At 42.6% G+C, this 23355-nt stretch overlaps 1 protein-coding gene and 2 long non-coding RNA genes across 4 annotated transcripts; 1 reads left to right on the forward strand and 2 right to left on the reverse strand.

Moving 5' to 3' along the window:
- Positions 1–2325: 2325 nt before the first annotated feature.
- On the reverse strand, positions 2326–3014 carry LOC112432174 (uncharacterized). The gene is made up of 2 exons (XR_003022869.2): positions 2880–3014; positions 2326–2370 (listed from the first exon to the last, which is right to left on the reverse strand). It is a non-coding gene; the product is annotated as an uncharacterized LOC112432174 (long non-coding RNA).
- Positions 3015–3082: 68 nt separating this feature from the next.
- LOC112432176 (uncharacterized) lies at positions 3083–3948 on the reverse strand. The gene is made up of 3 exons (XR_003022871.2): positions 3688–3948; positions 3347–3390; positions 3083–3138 (listed from the first exon to the last, which is right to left on the reverse strand). It is a non-coding gene; the product is annotated as an uncharacterized LOC112432176 (long non-coding RNA).
- Positions 3949–19655: 15707 nt separating this feature from the next.
- Positions 19656–22950, forward strand: LOC101485154 (dnaJ homolog subfamily C member 28). Of its 2 annotated transcripts, none has more exons than XM_024800907.2 (2): positions 19656–19737; positions 21061–22950. In XM_024800907.2, exon 2 carries the CDS (start codon positions 21074–21076, stop codon positions 22223–22225), a length of 1152 nt encoding a protein of 383 aa, XP_024656675.2. In that variant the 5' UTR covers positions 19656–19737; positions 21061–21073; the 3' UTR covers positions 22226–22950. The 2 variants fall into 2 exon arrangements, with proteins under 2 accessions (XP_024656675.2, XP_004571165.3); XM_004571108.3 differs by having other exon boundaries at positions 19697–19807.
- Positions 22951–23355: the final 405 nt, after the last annotated feature.

Below are 23355 nucleotides of genomic sequence, written 5' to 3' on the forward strand. Positions count from 1 at the left end.
CTAAGGCCTAAGAGACAGATTAAACCAGTAGTTCGTTTAACCTATGATGAGCCAGGAAAAGCTAAAGATCAGCCTATCACTATTATACATAGAGGGGTTGTTATCACTATAGGCAAAGACTAAGAGCCAGAGTATGTAAAAAGGTCATCCTACTTCCCAAGTTCTTGTAGTTCCTTGGTAGTCTGTTGAGGACACCAGACATTTAGTGGGGGGAGGGTGTAACCCGGGTTTAAAAGATGCATAAATAGTAAAAGATAAGTGAAGTCTGAGAATATAAATATCAAAGAGTTCATTTATTTAAATTTTCTTGTTTATTAAAAAGGTAAAAGTTCATGTAAAATTATTAAAAACATGTTTGCATTGTTTAAAATAAGTTATCTTTCTTTTCTTGTGAATTGTTTGTGAGAACTGTAATTTCCTACGGGGATAAGGTCGGTGAAGGTAACACAGGGTGGAGAAGGAAAAGGAAAAAAGAGACGAGAGCGCGAGAAGAGGTGGTGCGTGAGTTACACGGAGCATCCGGAGAAGTTAGCTTGTTTTTTATGTACTAAGAGTAAGTGTGTTTTGACTTTTTGGACAGATAAGTCACAGTGTCGGTAAGCTAGTGACATAACACGTAAAGTTTCAGCGTGAGTCTGCTGGACTGTGTGCTTTGTTTCTTGCGGCTGTGCACGCATTAAGTTAAAGTGAGGCTAACCCAGCCGTTCGCTGATAAGGACTACTGTAGGCTGCCGTTTCGCTATAGTTGTGGAACGTAACAAGCTGCAGAGGATCGTTACCGAACTGGTTAACGACGGACACACCCCAGATAGTCACTCTGAGTGCCCGCGTCACTCAGAGTACCTCTGGCAACGTGGGAAGCTAAAACAGGTAGCTTGTGGAGCACGTGGAGATCACGGACCTTCCTCATCTTTGTGCTACTGCATTCAGAGCGGAGTGTTTCTGACGGAGCTGAAGACAACTTGTTACCTGGATTAAGCTGGTGGGAATTGCACGTTTCACAAGGTACTGAGTTTATTTATTTATTTTTTGCTCGTTGAGTGAAGAACTTCCGGTTGGGAGATCGTTTTGGATTTATACTGGAGCAATACAGGCCTGCAACGTAGGGTTTATCTCTGCCGGCTTTAGGTTTAGTTTGGGACTATAATTGTTTTATCACTGGTGGTTTACACTGTATGTGTGGAGATTCTGTGTACAGTGGGTAAATTGCTGTGTGTGTTTTTGGTTTGCCTGAATACTGAAATCTGCCATTTTATTATTTTCTTGTTTTCATTGTTTGGTAAATTAAAGGAGGGTTGCAATGCTCTACTTTACATGGTGTATGACATGATTTACTGCACTATAGACACTAGTGTTAATTTTCGCGTGTAGTGCTACTGTTAAGGAATAAGCTTCATTGATCCCAGAAACAAAAGAGAAGTTAATTTAAAACATCGTACGAGAGTACACTAGAAAAAGAACCCAAAGCCCATTTATTTAATGGTATTGAGTAAATGAGGGCTACATAAACATATATAAATAAAACCACTTGTTTTTACGTTAGTAATTCCTTTTGTGCATAATTTTATATTATTGTTAATAATAAATTAATTAAAGCAACAAAACAACCTGAAGAGCCGGGTCGGAGCCGAAAGAGCCGGCTCTTTTTAGTGAGCCGAACCTAAAGAGCCGGATCTCTAAAAAGAGCCGGAAATCCCATCACTACTTGATGCGACTGTTGTTCTAATTTTGCGCCATAGAAATAAACAGAGTTGAAATAGATGTTACCGCCTTTCCATCAACGTTACCTTTGGCTCAGGTATGAGTAGAAAGAGTGACGTCGTGTCTCTTTAATCAGTCTCTGCATCTCCAAAGCAACAACGGATACACCGAGTTTAATAAATACTGAATCCGTTAATAATAATAAAAAGTTCCATAATCCAAAGTAAGCATCACATTCACATGCTCACTAGAGCTACTTATGTCTGACTGAACACTCTTAAGCTGTAATTTACCACAGACGGTATAAATCTTTAATACTGTGTGTTTCTGTTATTCACTAAACATCTGTCAACGATCAGGAAGACCTGCAGTCTCCTGGAGAGCCAACAGGGGGCGAAACCAACCCACTGAATTAACAATGGTACAGGGAGGGACGCTGGTTTGAGGGCGGAGTCCTTCACTCTGTCGTCAGTGGAAACATTATTGCTGCAGACTCCACATTAACACTGTGAGAAGCATCCAGTTTCAAAGATGCTTCGTCTGTTTCATCGTGTTTAATGTTCAAGATGAGGATGATTTACAGCCTGAATCTACTGAATGAAAGCTGAGTTAAAGTCACACTCACTCTCTTCAACAGTGCAGCTCCATGTTCATCCACAGAGTGTTTCTCTGAGGAGGAAAGACATTTACCATCAACTCTGAGGATTCAAACATCATCACACATCCAAGTAGAATCAGCCTTCAGACGACACAGATGATTTAAAAGAGAAAATCATGTGAAACTAAATAAAATGACATAAGAACCCAACAAAGAAACCCTCCATCCTGTCCAACCAAAGTAACTGGGGGTTCCCAGCTGTGATAATGAGAGAGGGTACACCTGTCCACCTCAGGTTTTAAACAGACAGACAACCTTTCACACCCACATTTAATTTAGAACCAGCAATAAAGCCAACAAGCATGTGTTTGGACTGGAAACCAGAGCACTCTGAGGAAAAGCATGCAGGCACAGGGAGAACATGCAAACTCCACACAGAAAGGTTCCAGCCAACCAGGAGGCTCAAACACACAACCTTCATGCTGTGAGGACACAGTGCTAACCACTGCACCACCATGACACCAGCAACACAAAAACCTGTTGATGACACAGAGTTTACACTCATGCATGTTGGTCTTACCTCTGGATGCTGAGCTGCTCTCTGGTAACTTCTGCACCAGATCAGTTCTGTTCATGTGCATGAAAACTTCTCTGGTCACCTCCACAGACTGATGACCAAGTTCATCCACCATCAGATTCATTATATCTGCTCTGGTTGATGATGGACTCATCCAAAGAAAAACTGACTTCAGGAATCTCTTGAACTCCTCGAGCTTGGAATTCCTCAAATCATTCGAAGCTTCCAAAAGCAGTTGTTTCACAGCTGCCACCATTGCCACCTGGAAAAGTCATTCAATTTGCAGGACATTTATTTATTTATCCATTTTATCCAAATAAGCTTTTTTAGAAAGTTCAGTATGATTTCTCATAATCACAAAAAAGCAGAAATCGTGAGAAAAATGACTCAACATGAGAACTGATGATACTTTAGTCCTCTGACTTTCAGCTTGCTGTCTTGTACTGAATCAGAGATGTGACATGACTCACTTTGTGGATCAGTGCAGAGCGTCGTTCATCCACAGAGTGTTTCTCTGAGGAGAAAAGTGCTCAAAGTCACTCCCAAGAGACTTACTTACCAACTGACAGTTGTATAATCTTCAACATTACATTTAAAGCTCAACTATGATAGACACTGTTTGTGTTATTCAGTCTCTCAGACTGAAGGAGTCACTTTTTGTCATTTTTTTGTTCCTTGAACACTCATAAATTCTGATTTGGACAACAATCTGTCTTTTCTCTACAATATTTTTATGAAAGACAAAAACTTTACTTATGAGACATCTTAACCACCATAGTTCATTTAACTTATTTCCTCTTTGTTGTCTTACTTTTGGGTTCTGGGCTGCAGTCTGACGGCCTCTGAGCCAGATCAGCCCCCTTCATCTCGTTTAAACCCTCCATGGTCTCCTCCACTGACCGCTCACCGTAAGTCAGGACCATGAAAAACACCATGTCCTGCAGGTCTGTCCTCATGTAGATGATTCTTTGGATGTCTGACTAATGTTTGTAATGAATTTTACGCAGGACTTCCTTGAAAACCTCAAGTTCCCAGTAACTCAGACCAGCCAGGGTTTCCAAAATCAGCTCAATAACAGACGCCAACGTTTCTACCTGAGAAAAAAAAGGTAAATGCGACTTTTCTCCAGGTTTTTTTTTTCATCTCATCAACGTCTCATAAATGTTTAGATTACACCAGACACAGTTACAAGCAAATGATGTAAGTGATAATTACACACCTGATTAACATTTATTCCAACCTGATGAATTTAATCTTTCTGTTTATCTTTTCTACATGTAGGAGTTTTTTAAACTGAACATGTTCAGTGAACGCTGCATCATTTAAATACAGTCATAGGTGATATTACTCACTTTCTGGCTCAGCGCAGCCCAGTATTCATCCACAAAGTTTCTCTGGGAGAAATATTACAATATCATGGTTACCATGAGAAAAGAAAGTGTAGTATCCCCACAGCAGACTCGTCCACAGTTTAATGCTTTTCAGCACAATCTTTATTCATACTTACACTCGGTTGCTGTTACAAACACACACAGCTGCAGCTTTTCAGCCGCCACAACAACAACTCTCAGGATCAGGTACAGATTTTAAAGGCGATGCTGGCAAAGTTAGAAAGGTGCCGGCTGTGAACAACACCTCATCTATCTATTACTTCATTTGCTCTCTTTAGGCTCCACAATGATTGTCTGTCTAGTGTCTGTCGTCCACCTTAAATCCATTCATAACTTATTTAACGTCAGGGTTAATGATCAGAAAACAATTAAGTGTGTAAGGAAAGAATTTAGTCGTTTGTAATCTTAATATTAATGTCTGTGTTTTATTTAACAATATCTATTATTAAACACTTCAGTGAAGAAAATCCTCCTGCCTTCTTTCAGGAAGACAAAAAAGCTTCCATTGTTCAGTTTTTGTGACTTGGTTCAAAGATTTTGAATCAACTCTTGATAAATTTTTTTATTAGGGATAATTATTCTCTTACCTTTGAGTCCTGAGCTGCTCTCTGACAGCCTCTGCACCAGATCAGTTCTCTGCATGTCCCTGAAAACATCAATGGTTACCTCCACAGACTGTTGGCCACATGTTTGCACCATCGCGTTCACTATATGTTTTCTGTTTGTACTCGGTGGGAATTGTGGAAGGCCCCTCTGAAAACATGTGAACTGCAGGAACCACATGAACTCCTTGAGACCCTGATCACTCAAATCCTCCCGTGTTTCTAGAAGCAGATCTTTAACAGCTGCCATTGTTGCAACCTGGAAAATTCAAACATTCATGAAGAAAAATTAAATATTAATGTTTCTGTTGCTGTTTTAAATATTAAAACTAATTAAAGACATTTAAATCATGTTTTCTCTAAAAACTTAAAGATAAAAAGGCCAACATTTATAAAGAAAATATATCATTTCCACACTAAGACATTTTTTGGCATTTCTATGATAATGTATGATTTTTCTGATGATCACCTAAAACACAGATACATTTAGTAACGAGGGCCTGAGCATTCACAGTGTGAAGACCTTGTTGTGTATTCACTATTATTATTATTGTCTGTGAAGGTTCTCAGTCATCCAGGTCATCGTAGCCCAGTGGTTCCCCCCCTTTGTTTTACAAAATAAATGCGGTTTATTTCACACCTCAAACATTTAGTAAACAATTAAGCAAATACAAATAATCTGCAATAAATTACAGGTAGTAATAAAATAAACTACTTTCTTTTACGCTACGTCCACACCTACACGGGTATTTTTGACAACGCAGCTGTTTCATCCACACGTAAACGGCGTTTTGAATAACTGAAAACGGAGATTCTTTAAAACTCCTTTTACGTGTGGACGAGGAATACAGAGTTGGTCACGCAACGTCAAAGGTATGTGCCTTTTTTCACGTCAGCTGTGGCCACGTTATTGTTTACATGAGATGAATTGCAGAATGGCAGATAGAGACACAATACTGTTAATCTGACTGTCTGCAGGTTTTACACAGTTACTGTCCCTCCATTTACAAAGGCAGAGGCGTCACATGTGATTATTTTACATGTAGTTGTTTTTCTTCCTGTGTAATAATATTCAACATTGCTGTCAATACATTTTTCAAAAAATGCCTCTCTGTGCAAAATAGGTTTAAAAACATAAACAGCTGTGGGATCCTGTTTGTCCGTGATTTGAACAGCCCAGCGCTGCTCCCCATAGCTGGACTGGCCATCGGGCATACCGGGAATTTGCCCGGTGGGCCGCTGGCGATTTTTTGTTTTCATGGGCCGATGGATTTTTTTTTTTTTTTTTTTTTTTTAGGAAGGGTATAGGGCTTTGGAGTTGACGTCACGCCGCAATGCATTGTGGGAGCGCGGCACCATTTTCGGGGTCTACGAATCAAATCAAACACACTGTGTTGGAACAACGATTACAAGATGCTTAAAAGCAGCTCAAACGAGAACGGACTGTATAGAGACCGATTGCGTCCAGAGGCGAAGCGGCGGTACTTGCAGAAAATAGCGTGCATTGGAAATGTGGACCCGTATGAAATACGGCCGTGGAGTAGAAACCCTGAAGACCAACCGCTATTGACGTAGCCTGACATATTTCATACCTTATCTGTGGAGTCAGCGCGTACAAGTCGTCATTCAAACAAAGGTAAGTCAGCTCGAGTACTGCGAGTGAAATGCGTTTGATTTCCCTGCAAACATTCAGATTAGTGCAGCATAAATTCATTCATGAGGGGAAATGACAGTGAGAACATGTGGAGGCTGTTAGAGGGATAACATAGTGAGTTCAGTGCATTGATGTGACATTGTCCTGAAGGATTTAGTTATTCTCTATGGTTAAAGAAATTGCACTAATTTATTAATGTTTATTATAAATAATTCTAATTATACATCTTGCTTCCATATTTGTATCCTGTGTCACTAAAAATACATTTTATTGTAGTTTTATACTTTGATTAATGACCTGCAGAATCTCCTTATCATATTAAGTGATTCATAATTGTCACTTTATGCTTTCTCCATCTCTAAAGTGATGACATCCTTGCATTACATGCTTTAGGTTCATTTTCTGCAGGCAGGTTTCTGACAGAGAACAGACAGATTTAGACTATAACATGCAGCGTTCTATAGATGGACACATAAAGAAATGAAAAATCACATGTATGTGCTAACTTTCTAGACACTTTGTTACATTTATGATAAAGTAGATAAAACACATTTGTGTCGGCCTTGGCTCATAGTTCTTGTCTTTAAATGAACTTTGTCTGTGTGTGTTTCAGGTGCTGCTCTCTCAAAGACTGAATGAACCAGCATTGCAGCCATGGGTCACTGAGAGCATCACAGGGAAGGTTGAAGTCGCCCACTGCACCTGTATGGCCGGAGTCGCAGAGACCTGCACCCACGTCGCTGCTCTTCTGTCTAAAGTAGACGGAACAGTGTTGATCCGTGGCACAAGGACTGTTACAGATGAACCTGCATACTGGGTTTTGCCTGGTAATATGACCAAGATACAGCCAGAGGTTGGCCATAAGATAGACGACTTCTCTTCAGCTGCCCAAAAAAAGGCTCTTGATCAAAACATAAACAGACCATCTGTAGTGACAGGTAAAAGGAGCCGTCCCCAAAACAGAAAAACCCCACCTGCTACTGTGGAGGAGTTGTCACTGCTATAATGCCATGTTTTATCTAGGGGTCTAGATGTATGCCTGTAGTGCACTGCTGTGTAAATAATTTGCATTTACTGAATATGTACTGACTGAGTCCCACTGTTCAAAAGTTGAATAAAGAAACAAAATAATTTTGCCTTTTTTTTTTATTAAAACCACTTTATAGAACATCACATCAGTAACAGTGTAGAATCCATGTCATTTACAGTTTACAAATGACAAAATGTTTACACCAAATCATGAGTGTTTACATGATATCACCCACTACTAACATTACTTTATTTACTGTATCTTTTGAAAAAATAACAGCACAAGACTTAAGAATATTTAACAGGAGCAGAATGGCGGATCGGGCCAAAATCCTTTCCACGCCCACCCCCGTGACATCACGCTCCAAAGCCCTATATATAACGAAAGGTGTTGGATTGGCCAATTGGTCATGATCGACTCTGGGCTGGACCAATTACAGCCGAGGAGGCCGGATGCACCCTCCCCCTTGTTTAGCAATCACGTGATTTTCGCGCTTTGCATGCCGGGAACTCGTGGCAAAACAATCCAAGTACCGCATCAAATGCAAGAATTTGCAGCACCGCAAAACGTTCATTCTCCGGTTCCAATACCTTCTTGTTTTTTCTTTGCCGCACAAAAAAGGAATGTACAAAACAAAAGGAGAACAATGCCGGTCCGTACAAAGACAGACTCGACGAAAAGACAAAGAAAAGATACGAGGAAAAATCAGAGTGATCCTTACAGCACACAGAGTGGACAAAAGACGTTAACGTGCTGCCCAACTTTCACCACGCTCAGATTTATAATCATACGGTTCTTGGAGTGAGTGCATACACTCATGAAGTTTAGTAACTTCAGGTCACTGCAACAAGCCCAGGTACAGTTTACCGACGGATGGGTGCAGGACCTTGAAATGCACCGTGTAGAACGAAAGACCATCGTACGAACAAAGGTGAGTTTACCAGTCTCACAAATTGTCGTCATAAATACACATTCGTTAAAAGTTTATTAATATAACCTTTGAGCTCAACAGTAATTAATTAGTAGTGGAAATAATTTCTGGTAGCGTCACAGAAATGTAGCAGTGACAATAATATTGTATGCTGTAATCGTACTGGGCAATTAGTGATACAAAACAACTGTTTTATCCTGTGAATAAAAGTATATGTTTTTGTCAATGTACCATAATAACAGAAGCGAAACGCAATATTGTGTCAGGACAATTTACTATTTATGCACAATAAACAAAGGAGCATAGCGCGACAATTTCTGTTCAGCGCCAGACTTGCTTGTAACCTATATCACCAGTTATGTTAAGAAAAATGACGTATTAACTACTACAAAACTCTGATCTTTGTGGGAATGCTTGGAGCAGACTAACATGTGAGCTGGAGTGTTCTGGGACGTTATATTTGGTATATCCAGGCCATCCCTCGGCTCTTACTTCGGAAACATGGCTTAAAAATTTCTCTTCAACGACGTAATCCGATAAAAAAAAAAAAGATCTCTTTACCCGTCGGCTTCCCGTGGCTGTCATGCGACCGGCTATTGCAGTTAATAATACAACAGCTTCTTGCCATTTTTTGGGTTTCTTTTTATCGCTGTGTAACTGATTTCAATTGAAAGCCTGCGTGCGCTAGTACCTCTTGCCACAAATTCCCAGAGTCCATTGCGGTTTTACCCCTGAATGACATCACATTTCCAATCTTTATCCTGGTGGGCCGGTCTCTAGTCAAAATGCCCGGGCCGATTTTTTGTCCCAGTCCAGCCTTGCTGCTCCCGACGAAGGGGAAACCAATCCTGCAGGGAGACCTACCTCGGCACTTGTGCAGGTGAAGCCAAAGGGAAGATTTGCTTCACCATATTTTCTAGTCTTTGGCTTAGAATGAAGTTGGTTTGGAAACATATTCAGCGATGCTTGATCTCCTGCTTTGCGTTTCTGTAGGCGCCCGTGCTAGCAGTGTCCAAGCGTTTTGTCTTTTTCCCCCCTTTTCATCCCCCCCCCCCCCTGCCATGGCTCTATGCCCCCCCTAGGGGGCGGGCCCCACACTTTGGAAAGGTCTGCGATGCAGGGCTTGGATTCAGCCTCTTGGGAAAAGAAACCCGTTCCATGAAGCTCTGTTTGCACTGTTCTTGAGCCATTCTGAGGTCCACATGAGGTTTGGAGGTCTGTACTGACTGACTCTGCAACACATTGGCAACCTCCATGCACTTTGCACCTTAGCATCCAATGACCTCGCTCTGTGAGCGCCCTACCACTTTGAGGCTGGATCGCTATTGGTCTCAATCGCTTTCACTTTTCCATAATCCCAGTAATAGTTGACTGTGGAATATTCAGTAGTGAGGAAATTTCACAAATGCACATCCTATCACAGTCCAAAGCCAGAATTCACTGAGCTCCTGAAAGCGCCCCCTTCTTTCACAAATGTTTGTAGACGCAGTTTGCATGCTTAGATCCTTGGTTTTGTACACATGTGACCATGGAAGTGTTTGGAACGGCTAAATTAGTTGGTGAGTGAATACTTTTGAGAACAAAATGTATTTTTCCAACCAAACCTTTTGTTTCTCCTTCAGTTTCAGAGTGAGTCGGCAGAAAATTAAGAAGACTGCAGCATTGAAGCACTAAAGAAGCTAACTGCACTCCATGAATGTCTGGCAAAGCAAATGAACCACCTGCTAATGAATGACACACACTTGAAATGGCTAACTGAAGCCCGGACAGGCTGGGATCCCCAGAAGGGACCAGTTACATCCAACTAACGGCAAATAACCTGCCTCCGCACAACATGAAAGCTCTTGTCAATCATCACAGCAGCTAAAATGAACAAACATATGGTTCAATACATGAGCAGGGCCCGGAAAGAAATGATCAGAAACACTGGAGGTGCAAAACACCAGATCTGGTAGATGCAACAGTCGCTCGAGACTGTAAGACCAGACTGACCAACCTGTGGACTGCCTGGATTGACTAAACAAACACCTTAAGAGTCAATGCCCACACATGGATCCTAGAATATCTGGAACTATACAAGATCACACACACTAAGAGCCCTCATCGAGGATTCAGTGGGTATGTGACGAACAACACTAGAGGCCGACTTCAAGATAATTACACAAGTCAGCATCAAGTGCAGGATTTACAAAGGAGCTCTATCCCCACTGCTGTTCTGCATAAACCTGAACCCCGTCAGTGAGATCATTAAGACTCACTATCCACACCTTTAGGATCTATAGCGACAAGATCATGATGTCATTCTTACTGGAGAAGTGTAGTCGGATGGTAACGAGAGTGAAGGAAGGACAGAAAAAGTGGCTAATATCAAAAAATCCTTTCAATGGCAGACAAAGCTTGACTGAAGGACAGCACAGAGGCACCAATCATCACAGCACAGGAGCAAGTCCTCAGCAGAAAGTCCACAGAGGCTGGGGTCTATCACAGCAGACAAGACCAGCTGTGTGAAGATGCCCCAGAGACAATCCAGGACATAACAGCAGGGTGCAAGATGCTAGCAGGCAGGGCATACATGGAACGCCATAACCAAGTGGCCGGCATAGTGTACAGAAACATCTGCGCTGAGTATGACCTGGAAGTCCCGAGGTCACAGTTCTGCAGCAGTATATACATATGAACAGTATTAACAGACAAAAATATATAAAATGTACAAATATACAAATCAGTCCATTTGTTCACTTTATTAGTTTGGTTTGCAGTTTTCTTCAGTAATATAATTCAATAATCATTTTATTTAAACCTAACACTGATATTATGATGCGCATAATAGCATTGTGTGGTTTTTCTAAAAATGTTTTCTGTTATATTAATTATGTTTCTCTTTCTTTGAGTTTCCTGTTTTGGGCGGTGGCTGTTTCCTGTCTGGGCAAAAGGTGCAAGTGAGGACTGTGGCTGTGTCCCAATTCAGGGTCTGCACGCTTGAAGTACGCGCACTACGTACGGTGCGTACTATAAGTACGAGAAGTGCTGAAGTGAGAGGCTTGTGAAATGGGACGGTCTAGCCTTCGTTGCGCTGTTCAGGTTGCCTAGCAACCATGATACTAACTGCAAGACACGTTACATACAGCATTGTTTGACAGAAATGAAGGAGAAAAATGTTTTGTTGGTCATGACATCACTTTGATTAGTTGAGTATCTGAGGCTGAAACCACAGGACTGTAAAGCATGGTTGTTGGGCTTCATTTCTGTGCTGAACAGTCATTTAAGATTAGTTAGTAAATAACAATTAGTTAATGCTGTTCATGAGACTAAAATCATCTCACTGTGTAATGTAAATATAATATGGACAATATTATAGTATTGTCAGATGTGTGTGTGTGTGTGTGTATATATATATATATATATATATATATATATATATATATATATATATATATATATATGTATATATACATATACATATGTGTATATATACATATACATATGTATAGCAGCTGTGGACATATACACAGCTGTCCATACCTGAGGCCTTGGAAACTGCCAAGCAAAGACTCACAGCCTTGGCCAGCCGCTTGAGGAGGTACACCAGAGAGATAGAAGGCAGGAGAATAAACCAGCTGTTCTCCACAGAACCAGCAAAGGTGTACTCTCAGTGGCAAGGGAACAATAAGAGAGAGAGAGAAAAGGGTCTCCAGTATGAAGAGTTGGACAGCACCAGGGCCCGACATGGTTCACGCCTACTGGCTGAAGAAGCTGACTGCACTCCACGAGCGTCTGGCAGCACAAATGAACCAGCTGCTAGTTAAAGAGAGACACCCGGAATGGCTAACTGAAGGCCGGACGGTCCTGATCCCCAAGGACCCCAAGAAGGGACCGGTCCCCTCAAACTACCGACCAATAACCTGCCTCAGTACTACATGGAAGCTCCTGTCAGGCATCATATCGGCTAAGATGAACAGGCACATGGGTCAATACATGAGCGGGACACAGAAAGGAATTGGCAAGAATACCAGAGGCGCAAAACACCAGCTACTGGTAGACAGAACAGTCAGCCAGACTGACCAACCTGTGCACTGCCTGGATTGATTACAATTATTATGACTCAATGCCCCACAGCTGGATACTGGAATGCCTAGAATTGTACAAGATCAATGGGACCCTAAGAGCCTTCATCAGGAACTCAATGGGGATGTGGCGTACAACACTAGAGGCCAACTCCAAGCCCATAGCACAAGTTACCATCAAGTGCGGGATCTACCAAGGAGATGCTCTGTCCCCACTGCTGTTCTGCATAGGCCTGAACCCCCTCAGTGAGATCATTAACAAGACTGGCTACGGATACCGACTACGGAACGGAGCAGTTGTCAGCCACCTCCTGTACATGGATGACATCAAGCTGTATGCCAAGAGTGAACGAGACATCGATTCACTGATCCACACCACCAGGCTATACAGCAATGACATTGGATGTCGTTCGGACTGGAGAAGTGTAGTCGGATGGTAACAAAGAGAGGGAAGGTAGTCAGAACTGAGGGGATTGAACTACCAGAAGGCAACATTGCAGACATAGAGGACAGTTACAAGTACCTGGGGATCCCGCAGGCGAATGGGAACCATGAAGAGGCCGCTAGAAAAGCTGCAACCACCAAGTACCTGCAGAGGGTCAGGCAAGTCCTGAGGAGTCAGCTGAATGGTAAGAACAAGATCCGGGCCATCAACACGTACGCCCTGCCCGTGATCAGGTACCCTGCTGGGGTAATAGGCTGGCCAAAGGAGGAGATAGAAGCCACTGACATAAAGACAAGAAAGCTCCTTACCATGCATGGAGGGTTTCACCCCAAGTCCAGCACCCTGAGGCTGTACGCTAAGCGGAAGGAAGGGGGCCGGGGACTGGTGAGTGTAAGCACCACAGTCCAGGATGAGACAAGGAACATCCAAGAATACATTGGGAAGATGGCCCCAACTGACCGAGTGCTCAGTGAATACCTCAGGCAGCAGAAACCCAAGAGAGACGAGGAACCATCATGGAAGGACAGGCCCCTGCACGGTATGTACCACCGGCAGATAGAGGAGGTGGCTGATATCCAGAAATCCTACCAGTGGCTGGACAAAGCTGGACTGAAAGACAGCACAGAGGCACTAATCATGGCAGCACAAGAACAAGCTCTGAGTACAAGATCCATAGAGGCTGGGGTCTATCACACCAGGCAAGACCCCAGGTGCAGGCTGTGTAAAGATGCCCCAGAGACAATCCAGCACATAACAGCAGGGTGCAAGATGCTAGCAGGCAAGGCATACATGGAACGCCATAACCAAGTGGCCGGCATAGTGTACAGGAACATCTGTGCCGAGTATAACCTGGAAGTCCCGAGGTCAAAATGGGAGATGCCCCCAAGGGTGGTGGAGAATGACCGAGCTAAGATCCTGTGGGACTTCCAGATACAGACGGACAAAATGGTGGTGGCTAACCAACCGGACATAGTGGTGGTAGACAAACAGAAGAAGACGGCCGTAGTGATCGATGTAGCGGTTCCGAATGACAGCAATATCAGGAAGAAGGAACACGAGAAGCTGGAGAAATACCAAGGGCTCAGAGAAGAGCTCGAGAGGATGTGGAGGGTGAAGGTAATGGTGGTCCCCGTGGTAATCGGAGCACTAGGTGCGGTGACTCCCAAGCTAGGCGAGTGGCTCCAGCAGATCCCGGGAATAACATCGGAGATCTCTGTCCAGAAGAGCGAAGTCCTGGGAACAGCTAAGATACTGCGCAGGACCCTCAAGCTCCCAGGCCTCTGGTAGAGGACCCGAGCTTGAAGGATAAACCGCCCGCAGGGGCGTGCTGGGTGTTTTGTTTTTTTTTAATTATATTACAGCAGTGAGCTTGAACTCTGGCTCAAAGATTCAAGTTGCAGTTACTTATATTTCCTATCACCTTAAATCTTCACTCAAAGACAAGTATCTTTGACAGTGTATATATAGATGTATTATGCATAAGAGACAAATCTTGTTCTTTTAATTTGTTGGCATTACTACATTTGGCTCAATGCTTACATATATGTGTAAAAAGGAAAATGTAGGAGCTGTGATAAGTGTGTCTGATAGAATGAAGAGTAGACTGATATATGAAATATTCCTTTATTGGGTGAGAAAATCAGACCATGTCATAACTGCTGTAAGTCATACAGAATAGATATCAGAGCCTTAAACAAGCTGACTTCTGCTAAATGGGTCAAACTGGGCAGAAAGTCTACAAACACATAACATCCTTATAGAATATGATGTAACACTATAGATCAACTTAGCTCAGAATATATAAAGCATATAAACAATTACAGCAATATGATGCAAAAAACACAGCAGCTGCTGATCCAAAATACTCAAAGCTTCATAGAACTGAAACCAACATTTATTTTAGTTCCATCCTGCTGCTGATACAGACTTTAGGTGTCTGAACATTAAACTTGTTCAGTGTGCCCCTGCACGGTATGTACCACCTTTCATAGTGTGTAACTTGAAGGCCCTGAGTACTCTGAGTACTTTCTCCCACACTGAAAACACTGGGATGATCACATTATTTGAACATTACCTAATAAGACTGATTCAGCACAGACAGTTCTTTTAAACTTTCCTAGCAGTCCTTCACAAACAGGGAACAGTCTGTCTATTCTCTCCATCTGTCAGCTGCTGCTGGCTCTTCCTCCTCCTCTTCCTCACACACTGCTGAGTTTGTCCTGGTGGATCATCAGGGCTGCAAAGCCTCACAGATGATGTGCAGCAGTGGGTCCCTCAGTCTGTCCTCACTCTGGACACTTGCAGTCGTCACACATGGAAATCAAATGTGTGATAAGCTGCAGGATTCAAACACAAGTGTAACTTATAAACACATGTTCATACTTTTATTCCACAATCAGAGAGAAAGAAACAGAGAGAGTGCAGGACAGACAGACAGGTGACAGTCTCAGGTGTACACACTGCTACACAACAGCACCAGAGAAGCAGGATTTAGTGTTTGTGTTATTACGAGTGTAAACAAGAAGAGTCCCAGATGGTGCAGTGGACACATGTGTGACTGCTGTGATTAAAGCATCTTTCTTTCAGCTTAACGAGTGAACCGTCAGCTCGTTCAAACACACGTTAAAGTGCGTTTGGCTCGACACCACCGAACAGAGGCAGCAATATAACACAGCTCACATTAACAGTGCAGTGAATCCTGCTTGTGCCGTGATATTCAGGACTGCAAACCGAGCAGCATCACTGACTTTCAGCTTGTTGTGTTTGTGGATATATGACTGACTTTAATTATCCACAAAATCATCACATTCTCTGTAAGATTAAGGTCGACTATATATATATTTAGAAGTAGAGGCTTTAAAACCATGTTAACGCTGAAAGTACAAACATCGCTAATGTGACATTAGTGATGTCACACAACTTTGCCGACATGTGGGAACAGTAATGTTTTAATGTTCTTCGTTATTAAACATTCGCACATAAATAAGTGACATGATGTTCAGTACTTTTGACAGTTCACTCTTCGGCCGCTCCCTTCTGCCGTATTTTGCAGCAAAATTATCCACACCCACTGCCGCGCTATGAATTGTGGGATATATGGGACCACGAAGCGTGCACCGGACCACGCTTGATATTTGGGGAAATCGACGGCGCATTTGGAGTATGCATTTGAAGCACAGTTCGAATTGGGACAGCCGTCGTCGCGTGGCGGTGACGTAATCGCACTTGAAATGCGTACTTCAAGACCCTGAATTGGGACACAGCCTGTGAGAACAAAATGCCTGCTTAGCAGGAACAACCATGTGCTTATCAGGAACAGGGGTGTTTTAGGTTTACTTATGTTATTCTGTGCTTAGTTAATATTAGTGTGTTTTTGTTTTCCCCCTATTGTGGGTAAATGGGTTGGCCAAACCACTATAAAAGCTACCCTCTTATATATTTGTAATTAGGCCAGTTTGTGGGTTAAGTTGTTTCCACTTTGTTTGTCTAAGTTTCTGGAAATGACTTTTTGTAGAGTTATATTTAGTTGACCTCTTTTCTGGGCCTGCTAATTATGTTTTTTGAATTTTGTCTTTTGAACCTTTTTGAGGGTAAAATAAAGAAAACCCTTTTTGAAGACATTTTTTTCCTGTGTCCTCTATGCCTTGGCTGCGTGGTCCCTCACACTGACTGAAAACACACTCTTGCCCATAATGAATGAAATGTTTCTATTTACCTGCATGGCTGCTGTAGCTATGGTACATGGAGCACAGGTTTGGTACTGCTGCCTGGAGAAAGAATAAATTGCCTTTTCAGCAGTCATTAGTATCTGACTGGACACTTGTGAAACAGAAACTGGATGAGTATGTATCTGGAATAGAGAAGTCTGAAATTCTCTGCCAACACAGAGGAGATTCTCAGGAGGTGCCACCAACGGCTACACCTCCTTAGGAAACTAAACTCCTTTGGAGTCAGCACAGCCATCATGATGACTTTCTACTATGCCTTCCTGGAAAGCATCATGACCTTCTCCATCACCTGCTGTACAGGAACAGACTGCAGCACACGGCATCACTGTGCTCTAAAATCATCTGTCACGGTTCTGGGTCGGTTCGACCCAGCATTTTGAGTTCATTATGTTTTGGTTTATTCTTGAATGATTGTTTTGTTACCTTTGTGAATTGTTGGTTAATTATTTGAATTCTATGTTTCTGTTTATTCATGTTAAAGGATTTGTTCTTCGGTTGTGTCTCACGTTTAGTTTAGTTCAGGTTCCATGTGTTATATTCTGTCTGTCTCTCAGTGTCGAGTCTGCGTCTTTGTGTAGTGTTTTCTTGTTTCCTGTTTTATTGTGAAGGTCTGCGTCTCATGTGTGTTCAGTTTTACCTCCCATGTCTCGTCTCGTTAATTACTCCCACCTGTGTGTAATCTCCCTTTGTTTCTCTGTGTGTATTTAAGTCGCATCTTCTGTCATTGTGGTTGCTGGTCTGTCTGTGTATCCATCATGTCTTACGCATGTGGTTTTTTCCATGCTGTCAACCGTCGTCTGCCTCTGCTCGCTCTCGTTCAGGTTCGTGTTCAGTAGTCAGTTTGTTCCCAGTATAGTTTAGTCCTTCCTCCGTTTGCCACTTGTCCATTTTTATTTTGTGTTTAATAAACCACCCTCACACCTTTACAAGTGCCTGCGTTTGGATCCTCCTTTATTACTTCCACGCGGCTCATCTCATCGGCCTGCCTGTCAGAACTCTGGCAGGTTTTCAGCCAACAGGCCCAAAGACAGGCAGCCAAAATCCTCAACGACCCCTCTCACATTCTTCACCCTGCATTTCAATGGCTCCCCTCTGGGCGACGCCTCTGCTGCATTTCCTGCAGGACTGAGAGGAGGAGGAGCGCCACCTTTGTCCCCAAAGCCACTCTGCTTTTTAACTCCAGCCGATAAGAACATTTCCCACAACAGAAACATAAACTACAGTCTTCTTATTCTACTGACACTTTATTCATTTTTAGTCACTTACAATTATTTATTCACCTTTAGTCACTTTCATTTTAAAACTGTATATTCTGTGTATTTATTATTTCACTCCTATGTCCTTATCTTCAACGTATGCTGCGCAGTTGTTTGTTAATTGCCCCTTGGGGATAAATAAAGTCTTCTGATTCTGATTCTGATGAACTTGAGATCAAGTCTCATCCTTCTTATAACGTCCTTAATGACAAACCAGAGCATCAGTGTCACAGTACCTGCTGAAATCTATCAGAATTCATATGCTCCCCATAATTTATGTAAAATATTTGTGAAAACTTTTTCTCAGTCTAGAATGCATGCATTAGCCATGGCATAAGCACGTCTGACCTTAATATAGTTTTCTTCCATCACATTTTGTATCCTAGTCTGAAAAGCAGGCCCCAGAAAGTCTGCTTCTGTTCATCGGCACAAAGCTTCAACTAAATGAAAGATGAGGGCTGCTTCCTCTCAAATGGACTGTCACTAAAACAACCGGACCTCTGACCGTGTGGTAACCAAGCAGCAAGAAACCAAAAATATTTGTATTTGTAATGTACTCTGCTCTAATTATTAATTAAAACATGCTCTCCACATGAAAAACAACAACAGAGAAGGTGAGGAGTGAGTGAAACTACACAAAGTTACAGTGGATAAAAAAGCCTCATCGGTCGATCTTTCATTTATAATTATATCCCAATAACATCAGCAATGCAAGAACACTCATGCTCTGACTTAACATGAACCTAAAAACCAGCAGCTCTTTATATAACTTATAATTATAAACTATTCTCAATTACATTAGTTAAAAAGTGACTTAATCCTTGCTTACCTTTGAGGACTCATCTCAAATTTGTCCACCTGGTAAATCATTCTTGCTGCGTGAGCAGGAGCTTGTCTGTGGTTTAATGCAACGTATTTTTTCTCAGTGTGAGAAACTAGTTCCATCTAGCTCTCTCTCTCGCTCTCTCTGATCTTTCTGGGGTTTATTTTAAGGTTTGTAAAAAAAAAAGTGCCTATAGCGGTGCCCCTTGGCCTCTTTTGGCACTGTTATTTGGGGCTGATCCTCAAATCTGATGTCTCCTTTTAATCAACATTTTCACTCCCCAAAACAGCAGCTGCAGAAACAGAATTTAAATAATAGGCTTTTTCATTAACTTTCAGTAAAAAGCTCCACATCACATTCTCAGATATGCATTCACAAACTAACCAGACGTATATTTCTTCTTTCTGGTTGTAACTCATTAAAGATATTGTAAATCATATGCAGTGTGTGTCTTTATTTACTAATTGTTTGTCATTGGACAGGAAGACCTGTGGTTTGCTGGAGCAGCAACGAGAAGCAGAAATGTAGCACATAATGTTTAACAACTAAGAACAGGAAACATAAGGGGACCATCCAAACCCAATGAACTCAGTTTATTGGGTTAACTTTATTCGTTTGATAAATTTCATCATGTTTTTGATAGAATGCTTCACTGTAATTAAAAATAAATGCATTTTAATTCTGACACATTATAGTGTGTAAGTGTTTTTTTTTTTTTTTCTTAAAGCAGAGCAGGTCGTTTAGTTCTACAGCCTTTCATAGAGAAGTGTCCCCCTGCTGGCCGCTGGCTGAACTGCAGCCACTTACTGTACAATAACACGAAGGCGCTGCTGGTCGTCTCTGGGTCGACAGAGGGCGCTATCGCAGGTGAATCCAGAGATATCGCAACCTTTGAGGAAGCAGAAGAAGAAGAAGATCCACTGCTAACAACAAACAGGTGACCTGTCTTCTCTCTGTGCGAGGCCGTGGGTCATGCAGTGTTATAACGTGTTCTGGTGAATAAACAGGTCTGGTTTTACGTTCAGTTTTGGGGTCTAAATGTTTTAAATCAGTCTCCATTAACTCGATGTTAGTTGTAAAACAGCAGCTAGCAGTCATTCTGGCTGGTAGCCTCTCCTCCTCCGCACACTGATCTCAGCTGTTGGCTGACAGAAGACTTCGAGCTGCTCTAAACTATTAAATAACGGCTAATTTGCATTTTGTGCTCACTTGTGAGGACCTCCCGTTCTGGTTAACACCTCCAACACTGTTATAAGGATTCAGAGGCTGCAGTGGAAGTGCTAAGACCAGTGCATGCTGTCTTTGTTTAATTATGAATATATGCAGAGTTAGGAAGTTTTACAGCACTCTTTGTATTTATGCATGTATATTGTATAAAGTATGTTAGAGTTATATGAATGGCCTCGTTTAGGGTGGTATCATCCAACATCCGTCAGTTTCACTGTATCATTAATGCATATGTGGCCTTTATATTATTTCTCTGCCAGATTTAAATAGACAATCTTAATAAAATAAACTCATACAACCAATGCAATAAACGCAACATCGAGCCCTTCTTTCAGGTGAAGCTGTGATGTTATTTCCTGTTACAGCTGTTTTCAGACACAGTAAAGATCTTGTTCACAAACATTAGTGAAGTGCGGCTTTGAAACAAACTCCATGTAGACTCTCGACGTTTGTGGCAGGCTTGTGTTTGGGTAAAAACGCATCTATAACTGAGTAACTCATTGCCTCACCAGAAGTCTGAAATATGAAGCAGGATTGTGGCTCATCCAGGTAACGTCAGCGTTTAGCTCGGTTGTCAGTGTTACAAAGGTGGTTCATTTGTTTCTCACGTGCATCACCATAACCTGTAGATCTGCTCCAGACAAGGAGGTGATCCAGGTGAACAAGCACCAAATCACTGAAACATAGCGTCAGCCATGTAACCCAAATCCAAATATATGCAGAAATAAATGAGTTTTTTAATTGAATTGAACTAATTGAATTATATCATTATTAATTAAATAGTTCTTACTGATTTGAATCGATTGGCATTTTTAGGTAATTATTTAAAACTCACTTTTTCAACAACACTTTCAGCTTCTAGAGTTCTTTTGTAAAGTGTCTCTGAGTTTCTTGAAAGGTGCTTTACAAATCTAAATTATTATGACTTATTATTCTTAACAGCAGTAGCCCTCATTATTCTTCACTCTGAACCCTGGTGACAGTACACAGCCACAACATGCTCAATGTGTAACTGAACCTTCTGTGTCAGCAGGAGTGTGCTGGAGATGAGTTTCACTCTCCGCCTCCTGGTTTCCTGCGGCGACTGCTATCATGGACGCCTTCTGCTCATCTGGTCTCAGTCGGTCCGATCGCTGAGCTCTGGTCCTCGAATCAGCCGCAGCCTGCGGGAGAGCTACCGGCTTCTGCAGCTGCCTGACGAGGGCAGCAGCAGTCCTGTGCAGGTGAAAGAGGCCTACCTGCGTCTCGCCAAGCTCTACCACCCTGACTCAGGGGTGCCAACTGCAGACGCGGTGCTGTTTGCTCGGGTCGAGGAGGCGTACCGTGCCGTGCTGGCGCATCAGAGCAAAGTCAAGCAGCTGAGCGGAGAGAAGGAAGCTGAAGCTGAAGATGAGGATAAGTCCAGAGGTTCAGCACTCCAGCACAGACACTACCTCAGCTACGAGGGCGTGGGCACAGGCACGCCCAGCCAGCGTGAGCGTCAGTACCGTCAGATTCGTGTCGACCGGGCATCCGAGCAGGTTTTAAACTACCGACAGCAGGAGCACGAGAGGGCGGCGGCGGGCGAGGGGGCGCTGGTGGAACGAGACATGCGCCAGCGTAGCCGCAAAATCAAGATCACCCAGGCAGTGGAGCGGCTTGTGGAGGATCTGATTCAGGAGTCGATGGCCCGCGGAGACTTCAGGAACCTGAGCGGTGCCGGAAAACCCCTCAACAAGTTTGAGCACAATCCCTACGCCGACCCCATGACCCACAACCTGAACCGCATCCTCGTAGACAACGGTTACCAGCCCCCTTGGGTTGTCACGCAGCGCGACATCAGAGAGGCCACCACTCAGATCCGAAACAGGCTGCTGGACGGGCAGGCCCGGCTCAGTGACCCCGTGACTCCCAGAGAAAGCCGGGAGTGGGAGGAGCTGTGTGCGTCAGTGGAGGAGGAGCTAGTCAAACCGAACAAGCTGGTAGACAATTATAACCTGATCGTGCCGATGCTCAGCATGCAGATGGTTCACTTCAGTTTGTCCCGAGAGATCAAGTGTGCCGTGAAAGGAGCTCGCCAACGCCGACTGCAGCAGCAAACGGAGAGAGAGAGGGAGCGCGAGAGGAGGAAGGAGGAGAAGAAACGAGCCAACGCCGCAGCGATGACGAAGAACAGAAAACACGGACTCGTGTCGTGGATGCAGAATTTGCTCCGATAAAAAAACAACAACAATTATGTTTTTTAATTTAACCAGCACCAAAGGTCTGCCCGAAGGCACTGAAGCTACATCTGAGTTATTCAATTCTTACAGTAATTTCAGTGGTCACCAGGACATAAACACTGCATGTGTCAAATCAGCTGACTCTGCCCCAAAAAAGCATTTAAAATCTTTAATTTTCCCTGGAAGTTATGTTTCTAACATCAGCTTTGCTGTTGGATGGTTTCCCATAGATTTCTGTTCAGAGGCCTGAAGTACAAAGCATCTTCAGGTAGAACGTCACATCAGGTCGTGGTTATACTGGTTATACTGGGAAAAACAGAACATAAAAACCCTCATTCACTGACCAATCAGATACTTTGGTTTGAAGGATTTTAAACTGTTTCTGAATTAAAAAGTTCACCATGAGTACTTTAACTCATTCACTGCCAGCCATTGGCAGTGAATGAGTTAAACCCATTGACTCATTCACTGCAATTGACGGCTATAGACGTCAATGGCAGTGAATGAGTTAAGTGCCCAGCTTCCTCCAGCTCAGTAACAAAAAGATTAAACGGTCCGTTCTCGACTTGATGCTTTTCCCTCCTCATGGTAAGGAGGTGAAAGCATCTTCCAGTCCAAAGGTGGTGGACACCTGGTATAGCTAATAGCTAAAAGATAGGTGGTATGTAAGGTGATGTAGGGAAACTTGTGGTTTCAAACTTTAATAAAGGCTCATCACTGTGGATTGTGGTCCTTGGTTTCTGTAGATGTCCAGAAGTCGGGGTATCCGTAACAAAGTGTAAGTGGTTGGATTGTGTACCACAATAGGGCTGCCACAAACGATTATTTTGATAGTCGACTAGTCACCGATTATTTTTGCGATTAGTCGACTAATCAGATCATCATCCATTGGACGTAAAACGTACAGCTTATTGCACCAGCAGCATCTGCTCTTATATAACTATCATTAGCTTACAGCTTTAAGTGTTTCAGGTCTGTGCTAACTAAAGATAAAGACAAGATGATAGTTTATTAAATTTTAATGACATTTGCAGATTGTTTCGGTGAAGTGTAATAAACTCCTTGCTATCTAAAATATAACAGGACACCGGAGTAAATTCTCGAGCATCTCACACTTCTGATAATCA

The sequence above is a fragment of the Maylandia zebra genome, linkage group LG11 (genome assembly GCF_041146795.1).
Source record: "Maylandia zebra isolate NMK-2024a linkage group LG11, Mzebra_GT3a, whole genome shotgun sequence".
In the NCBI taxonomy this organism is placed as follows: Eukaryota; Metazoa; Chordata; class Actinopteri; order Cichliformes; family Cichlidae; genus Maylandia; species Maylandia zebra.

Excerpts from the sequence above, each read along its gene's own strand:
- LOC101485154 (XM_024800907.2), top strand. The coding sequence starts at position 21,074 with ATGAGTTTCACTCTCCGCCTCCTGGTTTCCTGCGGCGACTGCTATCAT.